This window comes from Oncorhynchus clarkii, chromosome 4 (genome assembly GCF_045791955.1).
Source record: "Oncorhynchus clarkii lewisi isolate Uvic-CL-2024 chromosome 4, UVic_Ocla_1.0, whole genome shotgun sequence".
In the NCBI taxonomy this organism is placed as follows: domain Eukaryota; kingdom Metazoa; phylum Chordata; class Actinopteri; order Salmoniformes; family Salmonidae; genus Oncorhynchus; species Oncorhynchus clarkii.
This window is the reverse complement of record NC_092150.1, coordinates 76254206-76265242: the sequence shown is the minus strand read 5'-3', so window position 1 is coordinate 76265242 and position 11037 is coordinate 76254206. Positions and strand designations below refer to the sequence as shown.

General features: G+C 44.0%; 1 protein-coding gene across 1 annotated transcript; it reads right to left on the bottom strand.

Moving 5' to 3' along the window:
- Positions 1–323: 323 nt before the first annotated feature.
- On the bottom strand, positions 324–8978 carry LOC139407837 (chromogranin B). The gene is made up of 7 exons (XM_071151707.1): positions 8770–8978; positions 8423–8469; positions 8241–8334; positions 5252–7127; positions 4956–5088; positions 4632–4739; positions 324–758 (listed from the first exon to the last, which is right to left on the bottom strand). The coding sequence occupies exons 1-7, from the start codon at positions 8816–8818 to the stop codon at positions 675–677; spliced, it is 2391 nt and encodes a 796-aa protein (XP_071007808.1). The 5' UTR covers positions 8819–8978; the 3' UTR covers positions 324–674.
- Between the last annotated feature and the right edge of the window lie 2059 nt (positions 8979–11037).

Here is an 11037-nt window from a genome sequence, read left to right as displayed (position 1 = left end):
ACTTGTGGAGGTGGGGATAGAATCACTGAAGTGTCTCTCCCTCCTGCTACCAGTTATAAACGATCATGGTTGTAATTCAGCCCTGGAGCTGCTCTCCAAAGCTCTAAGCTCCCAAATGTAGCATTTTGTTTGTATTTTATACTCTTTTAGCAGAAAGTGCCATGATGTAAAGCAGCCATTTGCTATCACAGCCTCCTTACTGTGCTGCATTAGTGGGAATTTCAATAAATACAGTACTGTTAAAATACTATTACTCTTGATAACCAACTGTGTTGCTGAGGTATTAAAATCCTGAGATACGTGTTAATTTTGGGCCCAGAATAATTAATTTTATTAAATGCAGACTGAACAAACAAACAACCATTCAAAAATTTGAACAAAACTGTCATGCGTACTTTAAATATATAGATATCCGGACAAATTAGCAAAGCATCTACTTTAACTTTATACTATTATACTTATATATTAACTAAACAGTCTCTTTTGAGAACATCAACATTTCACAGGTACAAAGGTTAACACAGCAGAATTTGCAGCAAGGCTCTTGGATGTTAGTGTTTTTTTGTCCGGAACGCTGACGGGTCAGTCTATCTCTCTCTAGTCTTTTGTTACTATCTCAGTGTGCTAACCTTGTGTATCTTAGCATCCCTGTCTGCATGCCTCTGCCTGTCTATCTAGTCACTCCTGTCCTCCTGCATCTTCTCAGATATCTTCTGTAACTCCATGTCCATAGCTGCTATGTTCTCCAGCTCCTTCTCCTGAAAACACAACACACACACACACACAGAGAGCGTTATTACTGCTAAATACACTGAACAAAAATATAAACGCAACATGTGAAGTGTTGGTCCCATGTTTCATGAGTTGAAATAAAAGATCCCTGAAATGTTCCATACGCACAAAAAGCGAAGTTCTCAAATTTCCTGCACAAATGTGTTTTCATCCCTGTCAGTGAGCATTTCACCTTTGCCAAGATAATCCATCCACCTGACAGGTGTGGCATATCAAGAAGCTGATTAAACAGCATGATCACTACACAGGTGCACCTTATGCTGGGGACAATAAAAGGACACTCTAAAATGTGCAGCTTTGTCACACAACACACTGCCACATATGTCTCAAGTTGAGGGAGCGTGCAATTGGCATGCTGACTGCAGGAATGTCCACCAGAGCTGTTGCCAGAGAATTCAATGTTAATTTCTCTACCATAAGCCGTTTGAGAGAATTCGGCAGTAGGTCCAACCGGCCTCACAACCGTAACCACCTCCAGCCAAGGACCTCCACATCCGGCTTCTTCACCTGTGGGATCGTGCGAGACCAGCTACCTGGACAGCTGATGAAACTGGGTTTGCACAACCAAAGAATTTCTGCACAAACTGTCAGAAATCGTCTCAGGGAAGCTCATCTGTGTGCTTGTTGTCCTCACCAGGGTCTTGACCTGACTGCAGTACGGCGTCGTAACCCACTAGTGGACAAATGTTGACCTTTGATGGCCACTGGTACGCTGGAGAAGTGTGCTCTTCACGGATGAATCCCGGTTTCAACTTTACCGGGCAGATGGCAAACAACGGGTATGACGTCGTGTGGGAAATGTTTTCTGATGTCAATGTTGTGAACAGAGTACTCCATGGTGGTGGTGGGGTTATGGTATGGGCAGGCAGGCAGGCATAAAACTACGGACATGAACACAATTGCACACAATTTGAATGTATAGAGAGAGATACCTTGACGAGATCCTGAGGTCCATTGTCGTGCCATTCATCTGCCGCCATCACCTCATGTTTCAGCATAATAATGCACATCCCCATGTCACAAGGATCTGTACACAATTCCTGGAAGCTGAAAATGTCCCAGTTCTTCCATGGCCTGCATAATCACCAGACATGTCACCCATGGAGCATGTTTGGGATGCTCTGGATCAACCTGTATGACGGCGTGTTCCAGTTCCCGCCAATATCCAGCAAACTTCGCACAGCCATTGAAGAGGAGTGGGACAACATTCCACGCACCACAATCAACAGTCTGATCAACTCTATGCGAAGGAGATGTGTCGAGCTGCATGAGGCAAATGGTGGTCACACCAGATACTGACTGGTTTTCTGATCCAGGCCTATCTTTTTTTAAGGTCTCTGACCAACAGATGCATATCTGTATTCCCAGTCATCTAAATCCATAGATTAGGGACACATTTATTTATTTCAATTGACTGATTCCGTTATATGAATTGTAACTCAGTAAAGTCGTTGAAATTGTTAGATGTTGCATTTCTATTTTTGTTCAGTGTAGCTTAATGTTTCTCCTCCATCCAAGGAAGAAAGAACATATAGGCATTTATTCCGTAAAAGTGCAAGCCTTTCAATTAAACCCCTTGCTCCTGGAATCTGACTCTCCCCTTAATTAGCCACTGCTTTCCCTGGATCTTAATACAGTCAATAGTGTAGATATTCCCACTACCGGAGTCCCATTGTAGGGGATGCTGCTGCAGTGTAGTCTGAAGACTGTCAGGATGAAAAATAATACCCTAGAGTCATCCATTCTCCCCCCTCCCCATTGTATTTCCTCGCTCCAGAGCAGGTGGTGTGATAGAGAGTTTATACCCGGGCCGACCACTATCAGCTCTAATAGGGGTGGGTTGTGAGGGGATGCAATAACTTAGGTTTTGGTGCAATCGCTGCTGCAGCCATGAAAACCATGCGAGGGAGAGAGGAAAAAGAACAGCCTTTTTCTCTGCAGCTAGATGCACATTTTCTAAACGTGTGGTTGTATTACTTTCAGATTAATCCCACAGTGCAGAGGACACCATTTATTTCAGGGACACACATATCTTGTTTAGCCTACTATCATCACAGTGAAGACTGTCAGTGCCAAAGAACAATGTTGCAGAATAATATATTCATTACATTATCAATTTGCTTAGTGAGCCACCACCACTATCTAGGAAGACATGCCTGGAGTCAAAGGGCTTTTCTCTGTAGGCATTTGTACCTGCGCTCATTCACACACAGGCTGTTTCCATTCCAGAATATCAAGGCTCATTTTGAGTTGTGAAGCCTCAACCCGAGCCAGGTCTCCTAGAGATAAACATATGGCTTCTGCATGGTTATGTAACCAGGGTCTCTTCCCACAGCAGACTACAGAGTGGTTAGTCTCTTCCCACAGCAGACTACAGAGGGTAGAGTCTCTTCCCATAGCAGACTACAGAGAGGTTAGAGTCTCTTCCCACAGCAGACTACAGAGAGGTTAGAGTCTCTTCCCACAGCAGACTACAGAGAGGTTAGAGTCTCTTCCCACAGCAGACTACAGAGAGGTTAGAGTCTCTTCCCACAGCAGACTACAGAGAGGTTAGAGTCTCTTCCCACAGCAGACTACAGAGAGGTTAGAGTCTCTTCCCATAGCAGACTACAGAGAGGTTAGAGTCTCTTCCCATAGCAGACTACAGAGAGGTTAGAGTCTCTTCCCATAGCAGACTACAGAGAGGGTAGAGTCTCTTCCCACAGCAGACTACAGAGTGGTTAGAGTCTCTTCCCACAGCAAACTACAGAGAGGTTAGAGTCTCTTCCCATAGCAGACTACAGAGAGGTTAGTGTCTCTTCCCACAGCAGACTACAGAGAGGTTAGAGTCTCTTCCCACAGCAGACTACAGAGAGGTTAGAGTCTCTTCCCATAGCAGACTACAGAGAGGTTAGTGTCTCTTCCCACAGCAGACTACAGAGAGGTTAGAGTCTCTTCCCACAGCAGACTACAGAGAGGTTAGAGTCTCTTCCCACAGCAGACTACAGAGAGGTTAGAGTCTCTTCCCACAGCAGACTACAGAGAGGTTAGAGTCTCTTCCCACAGCAGAATACAGAGGGTAGAGTCTCTTCCCACAGCAGACTACAGAGAGGGTAGTCTCTCTTCCCACAGCAGACTACAGAGAGGTTAGTCTCTCTTCTCACAGCAGACTACAGAGAGGTTAGAGTCTCTTCCCACAGCAGACTACAGAGAGGTTAGAGTCTCTTCCCACAGCAGACTACAGAGAGGTTAGAGTCTCTTCCCACAGCAGACTACAGAGAGGTTAGAGTCTCTTCCCACAGCAGACTACAGAGAGGTTAGAGTCTCTTCCCACAGCAGACTACAGAGAGGTTAGAGTCTCTTCCCACAGCAGACTCCAGAGAGGTTAGAGTCTCTTCCCACAGCAGACTACAGAGAGGTTAGAGTCTCTTCCCACAGCAGACTACAGAGAGGGTAGAGTCTCTTCCCACAGCAGACTACAGAGAGGGTAGAGTCTCTTCCCACAGCAGACTACAGAGAGGTTAGAGTCTCTTCCCACAGCAGACTACAGAGAGGGTAGAGTCTCTTCCCACAGCAGACTACAGAGAGGGTAGAGTCTCTTCCCACAGCAGACTACAGAGAGGGCAACATCCAATATTGGACTGGTTCATAATTTTCATAGCGTGAAAAAGGTTTTCTTACTTCAATATAAAGCAGGATTGTGGTGTCTAAGAGCATGAAACATCCAAAACCTTCTGATATGTCATCTTTCAAGATATATTTTCTGAGAAGTTGAAGAGGAGGCTTATGAAAAGGTAATTCACCATTGAATTGTTCTGTGTCATGTTTCATAAAGGTTATTTGTGATGTTCAAATGTTACCTCCTCTGGGGTTAGAGATACGCTCCTCTTCTTTTCCTCGTCTGCCAGCTCTGATTGGCTGGCCAGCTGGTGATTCTTATAGGACAGCAACTTCGCCAGTTCCTCCATCTTAGCCAATCAAATCACATCACACTTTAGTGTATTAAAACATTTCTGTACAATTAAAAATCAAATTGGAAACAATTGAACATCATTTAAAGTGGAACCTTAATATATAAATTAAAGAATAATAAAAGTGATTGAAAAAAATAATTAAAATAGCTCAAACTATACAAACTAATACAGCAGTAGTCCAGTCTAAAAATGTAGGTTGTACATAGAAACCTTATACAATGGTGTGTGTGGGTCTATGCTTCTCTTCCACCAGGCGGGGTGGTAGTATCCTCTGTAAGCCCAGGGAGAACGTTTCTCATACACCTCACCCTCCCCCAGGAGACGACTCTTCTCTGCCAGGTACCTGTCACACAAACACCAGCTCAACCTATATACTCAGTGTTTCCCGGACACAGATTAAGCCTAGTCCTTGGTCTCAAAAGCATCTGTCTAAAATGTCCTTTGGTAAAAATTGTTATGGTTGAAGATTTATAGCCTGGAAAAAATATGAATATGTAGATACACACCTCAGAGCCTCCTGCCTATCCCTCTGTCTCTCGTCCTCCTCGGCATCTCCATGCCTCTTCTCCTCCTCGTGTTCGTCCGAATCACTCCTTCGTTCCTCGTCTTCCTCCTCTGAGGAATCCCCATTGCGTTTGTGATGCTTCTTGTGGTGGTACCTGTGAGTTGGTTTCCAAATCCTCTTTTCTCTCTCATCCTCATCTCTCATCATATCCTCATCTCTCTTCTCCTTTCCATCACCCAGACTCCAGGACTCTTGGCTGCGTTCTTCATCTGGCTCCTCTCTCCCTTCTTCTGAAAGCTCCTCATCACGTTTGTGGTGTTTTTTGTGGTGGTATCTGTGTGTGGGCTTCCAGATTCTCTTCTCTCTATCCTCTTCCTCCTCTTCCTCTGACTCTTCTGATCTCTTCTCCTCTGATTCCTCGTCCGATGAGTCAGCACCTCGTTTGTGGTGTTTCTTGTGGTGATATCTGTGTGTGGGTTTCCAAATTCTCTTATCTTTCTCCTCCTCCTCTTCCTCTGAAGGATCTTCACTGCGTTTGTGGTGCTTCTTGTGGTGGTACCGATGGGTGGGTTTCAAGATCCTCTTCTTTCTTTCCTCATCATCCTCCTCTCTCTTTTCTTTCTCATCGCCCAGACTCCAGGACTCTTGACTGCGCTCTTCGTCTTCTTCATCTCGTTTGTGGTGTTTCTTTGGGGTGTACCAATAGGTAGGCCTATATCTCTTCTCCTTCTCATCGCCCAGGCTCCAGGATTCCTGACTACGTTCCTCTTCTGGCTCTTCTCTCTCTTCCTCTAAACCCTCTTCGTCTCGTTTGTGGTGTTTCTTTGGGGTGTACCGATAGGTAGGCCTATATCTCTTCTCCTTCTCATCGCCCAGGCTCCAGGATTCCTGACTACGTTCCTCTTCTGGCTCTTCTCTCTCTTCCTCTAAACCCTCTTCGTCTCGTTTGTGGTGTTTCTTTGGGGTGTACCGATAGGTAGGCCTATATCTCTTCTCCTTCTCATCGCCCAGGCTCCAGGATTCCTGACTACGTTCCTCTTCTGGCTCTTCTCTCTCTTCCTCTAAACCCTCTTCGTCTCGTTTGTGGTGTTTCTTTGGGGTGTACCGATAGGTAGGCCTATATCTTTTCTCCTTCTCATCGCCCAGGCTCCAGGATTCCTGACTACGTTCCTCTTCTGGCTCTTCTCTCTCTCCCTCTAAACCTTCTTCATCTCGTTTGTGGTGTTTCTTTGGAGTGTACCGATAGGTAGTCCTATATCTCTTCTCCTTCTCATCGCCCAGGCTCCAGGATTCCTGACTACGTTCCTCTTCTGGCTCTTCTCTCTCTTCCTCTAAACCCTCTTCGTCTCGTTTGGGGTGTTTTTTGGGGGTGTACCGATAGGTAGGCCTATATCTCTTCTCCTTCTCATCGCCCAGGCTCCAGGATTCCTGACTACGTTCCTCTTCTGGCTCTTCTCTCTCTTCCTCTAAACCCTCTTCGTCTCGTTTGTGGTGTTTCTTTGGGGTGTACCGATAGGTAGGTCTATATCTCTTCTCCTTCTCATCGCCCAGGCTCCAGGATTCCTGACTACGTTCTTCGTCTGGCTCTTCTCTCACTTCTTCAGAAACCTCCTCATCACGTTTGTGATTGGGTTTCTTATAATGATACCTGTGCGTTGGTTTCCAAATCCTTTTCTCCTTCTCGTAGTTGAGGTCCCATGACTCCTGGCTGCGATCTTCGTCCTCCGGTGTCTCCCTCTTCTCCTCCACAGACTTCAGGAGGGCCTCGATGTCTTTCACGTCGGCCCCTGGTGCCTCAGGTTCATGTTCTTTGCCCTCCTCTTCATTAGTCAGCACCTCATCACGTTTCTTCTCCACAGGAGCAGCATGTTGGGCACCTGTAGAGGGCGTGGACAATATCCACAGTGTTTACTACTTTATCCTTGTCTCATGTTGTCCAACTCAAGCCCAACTCTGCAAGTTCCCCCTCAATTCAAACATTACAGAGACAGAAGAGCTACTCGGAGGCAATGGCACTTTTTCCAGCACTGCACTGACACCTGATTCAACTAATCAGCTACTCATAGACCTTTGATTAGTTCATTTTGGTGACCATTGTAAAATGGCTCTCAACAATATATGGGGAAAGCATTATCTGTCTCCCATAGTAGCATATTTAAATTCAGCTAAGTAGAATTTCCATCAATAAAGAAGCAAATGCTAATTTAGGTGTCTCTACTCATCTCCTCAGTTGGTTGTCAGGTTGTAGCTCTATAGCTCTGGTCTCTGTGCTAGCCGAAGCCCCACTAGGTCCTATGACCTACAGCAGTAACCCTGTGTAATATTACTGTCAAGCAAAAGGGTCAACTCCTGTCAAAATATGTCCACACAGGAATACAGCATTAAGCAGACCGATAAGCAGATCACCTGCCTTCCAGCCTTTAGGACAATGACTCCCATTGTTAGGGCGGAGACAAGACCATCTCCTCATTATATACAGTACTGGTATCTCTGGTTGTACTCATTCTTTCACCATCTCTTCCTCCAGTCAACACGGGGCTGCATCTCAATAGTCTAAAGTGGCTTTATCTGCTTGTCTCCTTTCCTTCATTTCCATTGACATTACAGAGAAAGACAGGCAAAAGTTATTTATTGGTAGCATCATGGCAGATCAACATTTGACATTTTATTCATTTTGCAGATGCTCTTATGCAAGCAACTTACAATTAGTACATTCATCTTAAAATAGCTAGTTGAGACAACCACATTTTTCCTCGAAAAAATAGCTATCAGCAAAGTCAGTGCTGGTGGAGGGGCGGGGGATGGGTGAGTCAAGTGCACGTGTTAGTTTATGAAAGGCAAGTGCAAGGTTCATTAACTCCAGTCTTGTAAACAAACACTGACATCATATTGCTTTCACCGTTTATGAAATGATATAATGCTATCTTTTCAAAATCCTTCCTATCTGCTGCCTTTGAAATACAACAATTAGTCATGTAAAAACGACTTGCCTGCTTTGAGAATATCTTTACATTCCTGATCCAGAGGGTGAGAGTCAGGTTTGGTCAACGCCTTGGACAGGACCTCAACCAAGCACCGTGTTACCTGGAAAACAGTAACAGTCCCTCATATAATAATGCTATTTATTTTTAATCTGAGTTATCCAACATGTGACGAAAAACATTTTGCGTACCACATCCTCTCGCTGTCGTTCTTCTCCAACGGGAAGTGATAGATTTTCTGTAAATTCGTGAGAAAATGGGTCAGAATGTGGTTCTGTGTTGAAAAAAACTTCTCCATGACTATATGATATTACATTCCATTTAGTTTTGCAAAATAAATATGTGATATAGATGAGCAATTATAAAAACATTTCTCAAGAAGATTAACAGAGAAAATGCTCCATACAATGCATGACTGACTACTGCATGCAACTCTCTCAAGCAGTGGCGCTCTCCGTGGTGCTGAAACACGCTAGAGTACACGCAACACCCTGCAGTACACACACAACGAAACACATTGAATTTACCAATAGCTTACCTGCAAAGAAATACGCAACCATGGCAAAAACAAACACAAGTTTCATCATGGAAGACTTAGATTTTCTCCCCGTAGAAATGACCTAAGAAAGAGCTGATAAATAGAGCACAAAGTCTAACCACATCACCGCCAAGCCAGCTCCCGTTCTCCATCCGTGTGTGTAGGAGCGGTTGTGTGGGTTCTGCTGCGGTAGCTGTACTCTTGTAGTCTGAGAAGTAGAGGGAGGCACACCATATATCAGGACTGAACTGGAAGAGGTGTAGGAGGGATGTGGACGTCACCTGCGTCATTATTAGATTAGATCGCAGTCAAAAAGGCAATAGCCTACAGCAAGACGTCAACGGTCGTTTTAATAAAGTTGTTTGAGGAATGCAACAACTGGCACCCCAATTCTACGCTGTCAGTGGATTTACAACAGGCTAGTGGTCAGCAACACAGAATTGGGTGCAAAACAAGAGGTTTAATTTCATTAAAGAAAGGTTAAGGCCACGAAATAAAGAAACAATTTCATCTCTCCAGAACATTTCAAAGTGTCATGTAAGTAGCTATCAGCAAAGTTAGTATTACTTTCACAGCTGGGGAAGCCACAATATAATAAATAAATACATGTTCAATATGACACTATCATTTCACAATCCTTATTACATGTGTGCAACGCTGTCATCAAGGGAAAGGGTGGCTACTTTGAAGAATCACATATCAAATATATTTACATTTGTTTTAACATGTTTTTGGTTACTACATGATTCCATATGTGTTATTTCATAGTTTTGATGTCTTCATTATTATTCTACAATGTAGAAAATAGTCAAAATAAAGAAAAACCCTGGGATGAGTCGGTGTGTCCAAACTTTGACTGGTACTGTCTGTCTTATACATTTCAGAGACAGCATGTTCTGTATATAGCCAACCATCTGTGAATAATTCATCAGAACATGCCATTTAAGTAAGCAGTAAAAATTCCATAGGAGACAATAGTGCAGTAGGCAGGGTTTACAATATTGCACACATGTAGCCTAAAGAATGGCAATGGTTACTGAATAGTATTCAACAGCATTTGCTGACTCTAAAATAAACAACTCCTTAACGTTCACGGTTCACATTGTATGGAATGCCTGTTAACTGAATTCATCTATTGATTTTCTCATATCTCATTCCGTTTCATCTAATATGTATAAAGTAGCCGACCAAGCAAACTAGTGCATTTTTTTCACAAATACACAGGAAGTCATGCTCAGGGCTATCAGGAGAGATAATGTTGTGAAAACACCAGCGCATTTAACAGAGAAGCATAAATGATTCAGAGCTGGTTGGCAGTAGAATGAGTGGGGGTTCGTAGTAATACTGTTTTGCTGGATATCTGATGATGATCTCTTGGTTTTCAATAGTTGAAGCCTCCTTTTTGACATATACTAATGGCTCTGCCAAGTCTGAATCTATATGGCACCAATATTACATGTTAAATGAATATCTAGGGCTTAAGATAGGGGTGAGAAAGAGAGAGAGAGAGTTGGTGGGGGGAGAAAGAGAAAAAGACAGAGAGAAAGAGAGAGAGAGAGAAAGAGAGATTTGGTGGGAGGAGAAAGAGAAAAACAGAGAGAGAGAGAGAGAGAGAGAGAGAGAGTTGGTAGGAGGAGAAAGAGAAAAACAGAGAGAGAGAGAGAGAAAGAGAGAGAGAGAGAGATTTGGTGGGAGGAGAAAGAGAAAAACAGAGAGAGAGAAAGAGAGAAAGAGAGAGAGAGAGAGAGAGAGAGAGAGAGAGTTGGTGGGAGGAGAATAGAAAAACACAGAGAGAGAGAGAGAGAGAGAGAGAGAGAGAAAGAGAGAGAGTTGGTGGGAGGAGAAAGAGAAAAACAGAGAGAGAGAGAGAAAGAGAGAGAGAGAGAGAGAGAGAGAGAGTTGGTGGGAGGAGAAAGAGAAAAACAGAGAGAGAGAGAAAGAGAGAGAGAGAGAGTTGGTGGGGGAGAAAGAGAAAAACAGAGGGAGAGAGAGTTGGTGGGGGGAGAAAGAGAAAAACAGAGAGAGAGAGAAAGAGAGAGAGAGAGAGAGAGAGTTAGTGGGAGGAGAAAGAGAAAAACAGAGAGAGAGAGAGATTTGGTGGGAGGAGAAAGAGAAAAACAGAGAGAGAGAGAAAGAGAGAGAGAGAGAGTTGGTGGGGGAGAAAGAGAAAAACAGAGGGAGAGAGAGTTGGTGGGGGGAGAAAGAGAAAAACAGAGAGAGAGAGAAAGAGAGAGAGAGAGAGAGAGATTTGGTGGGAGGAGAAAGAGA